Source organism: Lygodium microphyllum, chromosome 1, assembly GCF_053477565.2.
Source record: "Lygodium microphyllum isolate KBCC chromosome 1, Lygodium_microphyllum_v1.1.10, whole genome shotgun sequence".
Lineage (NCBI taxonomy): Eukaryota > Viridiplantae > Streptophyta > Polypodiopsida > Schizaeales > Lygodiaceae > Lygodium > Lygodium microphyllum.
Window position 1 is genome coordinate 149,820,426 of NC_141135.1, and position 8,504 is coordinate 149,828,929.

The following is an 8,504-nucleotide window of genomic DNA, read 5'->3' on the forward strand; positions in this document are numbered from 1 at the left end:
GTGACCTATTCCAGTTTCAAACTTCACACATATCCATCGTCCATCCAGATTCGAGACACAATAAGCCTAAGGTATTTGCTGCAGTGCAAAGTTCAATCTATTCGGTTATATACTTTAAACCCGTCTCTCCAAGTCCAGAAGTGAGTTTTAGGGTTATTCGAGTCCAAAAGTGAGATTTAGGGTGGGTTATTCGATTTCAGAAACGAAATGTGTGTGTGTGTGTGCGCGCGCGCGCGCGTGTGAGAGAGTTTCTCTTCGAAGCGCGGGTCAAACTAGAGAGAAGTAGAGACGCGTTTGTTGTTGAATTTGTTTCTATTTTTTGTTTGGTTTGTTTTCCTTTTTTATTTTATAATTCGTTTTTCTTCTTCATTTAATTTGCGTGTGTGTGGGCGGAGGGGGGGACCACAGCGAAGTTGAGGCTGTTTTTTTTTATAAAATAATTCGTGTCGAAGCGTCGTGACTCGTGACTCGTCATACGTAGGGAATTTGTGTGCCTGTGTCTTTCTTTAACTTAACATCCGATCCGAATGTTTGGGTGTGTTTCAAGGTTTGAAAGGTCCTATCCGTGTCTGCAAAGACTCCTGCTGCTGCTACATCCATTCATTCACATGATGTGACAAGCATTTCATTATACAAAGCTTCAGCGCCACTCTAAATTTCAACAAACCGCGTTAGAAGACTTTAAATTTAAATGGACCAATTGGCAATATGTGGTCTTGGGCTACCCCGCCCCCGGGAAATTTTATTCCCATGTGAGCATTGGAATTTGAATCCGCTTTACAACTCATCCATGAAAATCCTATACAAAATCTTCCCATGCTGCTTCGTAAATCGAATTCAACCCTAGATGGTCCTTCCTTCAAGGAGGAGCTGGACACGCAACCATTTGATCTTGTATTATACTCGTCTCACAATGGTAAATTGATTGTTTTCCGCATCATTTTTCGAAATTTTGATTGTTTGCAGTGATGACGTTGTACGTGAAGATCATCTCAAAGAGCTTTGCTCCAAGGCTCTCAATTGTACCAGGAGGCAGTGGTTCAATTGCAAGCCAAAAGACCATTTGAGAACGTTGCAGAAAGACTTTTCCAGAGACTCGTAAAAAAACGTGTAATTTGAGGCACGAAGCAAGCCCCACAAATCACAATTGATTCACAATGTCCTACCATGGGGGCGGGGGCCCGGGGGGACCAATAAAGCTGCGTCAAATTTCAACTAGAATGCATAAAAAGGCAAATTGCTTTGCTGGATCCAGCTCAAGGCTCGAGCGCACAAGGCCCTTGGCGTTCCCAATAAAAATCTAGGCAAGCAAGGGTGTGAAGTCTATCTAACAACGCGCGACAACCCAACCCGATTAGTTTTTGTTGGGAGGTCCGAGGTTCAATTCCCATACCACACACCACAATGCCTCACCGTTGGGTGAAAGATGGGTGTTATTCCCATCGATAAAGAAATCGCATTACCAAAAAAAAGGGTGTGAAATTGAGAAATCGCAACATTGAAACTAGGTTGACCAAAAATGGACTTGATGGGTGTTATTCCCATCGATAAAGAAATCGCATTACCAAAAAAAAGGGTGTGAAATTGAGAAATCGCAACATTGAAACTAGGTTGACCAAAAATGGACTTGTAATCATGCATTCTTGCCATTTGGTCACAAAATTAGCCCTCATTCGAAACCAAATGTCTCACACTTCCTGGCCAAGTGCCACACTTCTAAGCCCCGTTTTTCTTCTCGCTCATGTGCGCTACCAATTGTTTGCGTAGAGAAAGGCCCCCACGTCGAGGAGCACTATAATTTGATTGGAGCTTTCATTCAACACCAACCCGATCGTCACATCACATAAGTGTCTAATAGCACTTTCTCACAGCGCGTTCCAAAACGATTGTGAAACTGGCAGCAAGTTACAGAACACAGCAGATTTCTATCTCACGTTCCCACCTCTTTTTTAAACGGTAGTTAACTGTTTTCTTCCTCGTTGCGGAAAAATAATCTAACAGGTTTACATCTTTCTACCCGTCACGACTCACCAGCTACCATTAAAACAGATGAGGAGAAGTTGCAAAACTTTTGCTTATTTTGCAGCCTGCCTGCAATCCAGGAAAAGGAGCGCTCTATTCAGCATGTGAAGGATCTTTTGACAAAACTATGGGTGCTTTTTTCGTTTTGGAACTCGAGTGTGAAACCCCTCTAAAACTACGCTTCTTTATTTACGATACCATTAGAGCGTATCTTCCCACCAAGCGTTTGCGGACGTCCACGAAAAGAAACGAGAGTTCCAAAACAACAGATTGGTGCCAGTGGGCTCACATTCACACGATGGGCCTAGTCATCGGATTCAATTGCCGAAGAGGAAACTTTACAACTTTTGCTCTTAGTGAAACGCAAGGAGGCCCCCAATGGTGTTGGGATTCTGATCAAATGCACAACATGACGGGCGTTGTGTGTCGTTTGGATGAGTCAACAAACACCTCATGGGAAAATACCCTTAACCGGGGCATGACCTTGGCTTGTGCAAATCAAGGAACAGCTATGAGAATGGGTATATAAACAACGGTAGTAAGATTTGTGCTACGGAATGCTCTTACTAGCCTTTGAAAGTGACGTGACATGTTCTTTTGTCTCCTCATAAAGATGTGGCTTGTAGGTTCTTGACGAAAGTCCAACAAAGTATATCTCTGCATGTGGCACATTCCTGAGCAGCTCATTTCTGACTAGCCAAAACCAGAATTGAGAACGTAAAGGACGGCTTTAACATTAAAGAAAACAAAAACCCATAATAACATGAGAGGAAGAGACGGCAGGTGCCAGTCCTGATGGTTGGGCAAAACGTGCCGTTTATTTTAGTGAAAATATGGTTTGACAGCGCACGTTCACGTCGCCGCGCGTGCTTGGCAGGGGAGGCTGGAGCACCTCTCATTACACTTTTGACGTTTAACGTTCCAGTCTTTGGTTTCGGAAGTCCAAAGTAGGATCTGTGGCGCACGACAACTTGTTTATTATTACTCTTACTACTATTTTTCATTCTGTCCATGAAAGAACTTGTTCATCATTCATCATTCATCATTATTATTATTCATGTCCATGACGGACTCCCCCAGTGAAGTAACAAGAACACAAATGGCACGCCACCTTCCGCAATGAAATGGTTTTTGATTGTATAATTTGAACAAGAGGATGATGCACTTTCAAAAAAATGGGTTTTGGTAGCCACATACGCTACCGAAGTTTTGGTCCTACAAAACAACAAATCCTGTATAGACTTTGCCACGAGAACACATCAAAGAGCCCTTTTCAGCTTTCCTGCTCCTGAAGGTCTTTGGCAGAATTACAAGAGGCCTTAAGAGTCCGTAACTTCTGTTAACGGGAGTATAATTACAAAATATATTTTTCGTGATTTCCCCCTGCAAGGGAATCCACGCTCCACCAAAAGGGAAATAGAAAGTGAGTACGCTTGGGGCCTGCATCTTCAGGTCAGTCTCTTTGGGGGGTGAGTGGAGGTGTGGATGGTGTGGATCGTTCTGCGTGTGCAGATGTTGTAGGCGGAGAAGAGCAGAGTCTTTTGGGCCTGGGTGGTTGCTCACAGGGGTCTTCCTTGCCCACACCACACTCATCATCAGCATTGTCTAATTCATCCTTGGGTGCAGCCTTTGCTTGAACCCTGCATATCCATTAGTGCGAAAGAAATGAGATTTTCACTAGCAAGGTGACATAAGCAATATATGTTTCAATATCACACCAGCAGATTCAACCCTGAAATTAACCATGTACCTGTCCTTCCTCTTTTCCAAAAACCGAGCAAGAGATGCCTTTCTAGCAAATGGAAGCTCTGTTACGCAGCAATCAATTCATCAGATACATACAAATTAACGCTTCAGTTCATTAGAAGCATCCTTGTTAAAAAAGAGCTTGTAGAGGTTAGAATAGGCACCTGTGTGGGACCTCTTTGCAAACTGTTGCTTAATTTCTGATGTAAACGGGGATGATGGAGGTGTGGTAAATGTGAAGGGTAGGCCTCCAAAATCTCTGGGTGCAGAGGAGGTGCTGCTCATGCCAGCACTGAACGGTACCAGATTTGGAGTTGCTGAGCTTGTTGGCATGGTCATACCAGCAGAGAACACAGTAGAAGTCACAACATTGTTCACAGCATTGTTTGTATTCCCACTGTCTGCTGCAAGAAGCATGATAGCATGTGCCTGCCATAGCCAATAACATGCAATTAGTACCAAATAATCATTAATCTCAATTAATGCATTCAGCATACAGAGGACGTGTGCGATCGTTAAATAAGGTTTACCTTATTGGCAGGAACATCATCATATACATTGACTGTGCCAGAATAGAAGATTGTTAACTGCGCTTTTGGTTGTCCAGTTATGGGGTTTGCACTGCACATTGCATTAACATAAAACAGTCAGAGCATTCACACATGGAGACAATAAGCCACACATCCTCAGTGTCACTCCAAAAAAATGTGCATATGTACAGTAGCTACCTTTGGGCAGGTTGATATGGTAACGAAACATTTTTGCCCCATGATGGAGTGGTTGACCAAGCAATTGCCTCGTTCCCCTGATTCACAGCCCTCCCTTTCTGATTGGACAATATACCCTCCTGCATACATGTCCACCATAGATCATGTCACCCCTTCATCATTAAAAAATCATACAGGCAGAAGCATGCACATCGCATCTCATAGATGCCAACACCCATGGAGACCAGGTCATGTTGACAGACATGATCGATCTAAATGAGCCTTGGCCCCTTTACTTACAATCTGTTGCTTGATCTTCTGCTGCTGTAAGGGGCGGAAGGCTGATGTCCTTGGAACTTCAAAACGCTGTAGAGATGCTGCTTGCAAACTACTTTCAGACGGAGATTTGACCATTCTCTCCATGAATGGGCCTTGAATGGATAGAGAGCTCTTCTGTTCTTTAGATGCACCTGTTTGCAAAAGAAAGTCCGGTACTGAGCAACCTTCACAGTACATTGCTTTGTTTGTTCGTGTGTGCGCGCAAGTTGTGTGTTTGTGCAACATCCTCCATCATGTGAGATATTCAGCAAGCATGATACATTTGAGTCGGAGTAACATAACATCCAGGTATTGATCATGTTGCTCTGCTGAGTCAAAGTATCATAGCATCTACATAAATCATGTTGCTCTGCCTGTTCGTGCTGTCAAGGGACGCTCTGACAGAGTTTGTGAAACGTAAACATTTTGGATGGCTACATTGCATGCCAAAGCTCGCAGAAAAGCCATTCTCTAGTCTCAAACAACTGTTTCTCTGTTTCGCTTTCCTGTTCAGCCTAGAAGCTAACTCACGTTGGCTCCGCCTACTGGAGCCATCTCACTGATTGGCCAGAACTGTGCAGCCTTCAGAAAAATCTACTCATAAGTCTTCGTTGTTGAAGAGTTTGGCTTTATCCTGTTCTGATAGGCATGAGTTGCAAATCGTCCTAACATCCTAGAAAGATAGTGAAGAAGGAAAGGCAGGTTTTTACCTCTGGCAAGCTGCAGATCCACGTTAATGTCACCGCCGCAAGCAGGCTCCGCGGAAGCTCCGGTAGAGGAAGGCTTTTGGTTAAGCTCGTTGATTTGATCGAAGATGCGCTTCAAGGAGAGGGAGGCGCTCTCGCGGGCCTTGAGGGAGAGGCCAGGTAAGGAAGGAGGGGGAGGCAGGGAGGCCTCGGGCTCGGCGAGGCCAAGGAAGTCGAGGGTCTCGTTGCAAGACATGGCCGGGGATATGGCAGGTAGGCCAAGGTCGAGGCCGGAGGCGTGGCGAGCGAGCAGGTGTCTCCTTGGGACGGCGCAGGACGGGTATGTACGGCCTGTTCGCAGAACTGCGGAAGAAGCCCTAAGAGTATATATGTGATGGAGCGCCTGTGACACGGCCCGGAGGGGGAGGCGGGGGGAGAGAGACGAAGACGGGGTAGGATGCGAAGAGCGAGGGGGCAGAGAGAGCATATGAAGGGGGTTGAGAGGGGGGGCGAAAAATAAACAACCTTCAGGCTTCAACTACAACAACAACAACAAGGCCACGCGCTTGGCATTTTTTTTGCCCTTATCAGCATGTGCTCTTTTGCCCTTTTTTGTCTTTTCTAAATTACGACTTCCTCTCCCCCAAAAAAAAAATTTGGTTGGCCTTGGTTTGTTTTCCTTCCAAGGAGAAGAATTTCGCAATGTGATCGAATTCCTCCAGCCGCGCACCCTGTTCCTACGCCTCCCCAATCCTCTCAAGGCCTTGGTCACGCCATAGTTAAGCTTCCCCCACAAGAAGAGTTGTCACACCGAGGGTTTGCCTTGAGAAGAGCATATTTGTAGTAGCATGTTAGCAGTCTAGCATGTCAGCAGGAGCATGCCAAAGATCATCCATTGGTTAAACATGGTGGGCATGCAAAGTTAGAGCCAATACGAGAGACCCTCTCCTCTTCACCCCATTAGCACTAAGTTTAAGGGGGTGCTAGCAAGAGAAGATCAAGGTGAAGGTAATGCCTCTTGCCCCACACACATAGGGAACAAACATGGAGCTAGTGGGGGAGTGGCATTCACTCCCCTCACTAACCCTTGATGTGCAACAAAGTCCTAAGAGTTGGTCAATGCCAACTCTTCTTGCGTCAAACAAGCTATATTAAGGTTTCATGCTTCCTTGTAGTTCCCCCAACTGCAGAAGTCGTGTGCTTGGGCTACAATAAAGGCAATCTAGCAAAACTCTATGCATTGTTATTTAGAGATTGATCGTTCTCAGATTGACTCTCACATCCATTGATTCACAACTTTGTTCCCCCGCTAAACCTACATTTTTCAATAATGTTTTTGAGGACTATGAGGGTTTAATAAACCCTACTTCCCCCCCACTCCCTATTAGTGCAAGCACATGAAAGTGGGGTTACTTCCTTTTCCCTAAACCCGCTCCCCCTCAACATGACCTGACCCTAAAACCTTGCCTCTCACTAGAAAGTGGTGGTTTCTCCCTAAGTGGTGACTTCTCTCACGACTAATCATATCGCTTTTGTTGTCTAATATTCATTGAAAGCCATTCTTTGTTGATGTTTTATAATGCTAAGTTTCAATCTCAATTCAAATGTTTAATTACTAGAATTTTTTCACCGGTACTCACATTTTCCTCATGGTGTCCAATGTTTATCAAAAATCATCCTTTCGTGTATTTTATGGTTAAATTTTTAATAAACTTATTTCATATTTTCTCATTTCCCTATATAAAGTGTTGGAAATCTTTTCATTTCAATTATAAATGGCATAGAATCAAAGGAAAAGTATTGCAAATCCTAACTCTTTCTTTCTTCCGTCAATTGAGAAAAACATTTTTCATGAGCATTGGTGGGTACGTAGGCGATGTTCTTGCCGTGCATGCCCAAACCTAGTAAATTTATGGGACTCGATACTTTTCTACATCAGTTAAGGAGCTCTCTATAGAGTGATTTTTATTACTATAGATATTTGAGACTATAGGTTGGGAAACCCCAACTTAGTTCACCCAATGGCTAGAAGAAGCATAAAGGATAACATGCCATGGAGCCACTCCATTGTGAGTCTTGAACCAATCCCAACTAATTAGGCCACCACTTGTTGTAACTCTATTATGAGGGGCTCTCTAGCCTTCTATGCTTCTTGCACTTCCACTCTTTTACAGGCTTGTCACCCAACTAAAGAATGTCCCCCCAACTTATGTTTCTTCTTAAAAACAAGATGCATTGGTGTGGCCTAAAGGGATCAGTATGTTTTAAGATACACATGTTCTTTCTATTTCAATGAAGTTGAGTTGGATATCCCCACCTATTTAGTCAATACTAAAATGAGTATTTGATAATTATCCATAGGAGTAAAGAGAAACAAGCTTTAAAGCCTCTAGAAACAACTTGCATTATAAATTCGAAGTCTCTACAAGGAGAAGTCATTGTGGGCATGTGCACATAATAAGTTGCGCACATGATAGATTGTTCAAGTGTAATATTTTTCTTCCCTTTAAGGTAAGGTTGGTGGGCTCTTGGAAGTTAGGATGTGTATGGAGCGAGGCCTTAGAATCACGTGGTACGTTGTGAAAACCTTTCTTAAGAGGCAAAGAGTGGGACCATCTCCTCAGGCAGGGCAGGTCTTTTTGCGAGCAAGCCGTGGGAACCGGGACAAAAACGGGAAGAATTGAAAAAGCACCGTCAGTCATATCTCACGCAACCCGTGAAGCTTCCTTTCCTTTATGTTTTTATTGTTGTTTGTGCATTTTTCTGCTGGTTTTTACCGGACCTTGAACAGAAAGCAAGCAAGAACGGAGGTCCCCCTCCTCTTGGTTTTTCTTCGGGGATCCCAACTGTTCTTGCTGCACGTGTATTTAGTGGGTTTTTTGACAAACGAAGGGCCCACCCCCGTCTTTCAATTCGTCACGTGTGCCATCCCGCGATTCTTGTGGGGCCTTGGGATATATGTACATTGTATCATGCACCAGCATTACGATTATCGATATATATTTCGATCATAGCGAAAAGCATC

The 8,504-nt window shown here is 44.0% G+C and overlaps 1 protein-coding gene across 1 annotated transcript; it reads right to left on the bottom strand.

Annotated features, from left to right (window-relative positions):
- Positions 1–3,114: 3,114 nt before the first annotated feature.
- On the bottom strand, positions 3,115–5,976 carry LOC148041813 (uncharacterized). The gene is made up of 7 exons (XM_087682729.1): positions 5,504–5,976; positions 4,776–4,945; positions 4,497–4,615; positions 4,299–4,389; positions 3,933–4,197; positions 3,773–3,830; positions 3,115–3,662 (listed from the first exon to the last, which is right to left on the bottom strand). Exons 1-7 carry the CDS (start codon positions 5,964–5,966, stop codon positions 3,476–3,478), a joined length of 1,353 nt encoding a protein of 450 aa, XP_087538855.1. The 5' UTR covers positions 5,967–5,976; the 3' UTR covers positions 3,115–3,475.
- Between the last annotated feature and the right edge of the window lie 2,528 nt (positions 5,977–8,504).

Bases quoted from the DNA above. Each gene is read 5' to 3' on its own strand.
- LOC148041813 (XM_087682729.1), bottom strand. From the start codon at position 5,966: ATGCTCTCTCTGCCCCCTCGCTCTTCGCATCCTACCCCGTCTTCGTCT. The intron at 4,946-5,503 runs GTAAAAACCTGC...TTTTGCAAACAG, and splicing joins GGATCTGCAGCTTGCCAGAG to GTGCATCTAAAGAACAGAAG. The intron at 4,390-4,496 runs GTAGCTACTGTA...TGCAATGTGCAG, and splicing joins CCATATCAACCTGCCCAAAG to TGCAAACCCCATAACTGGAC.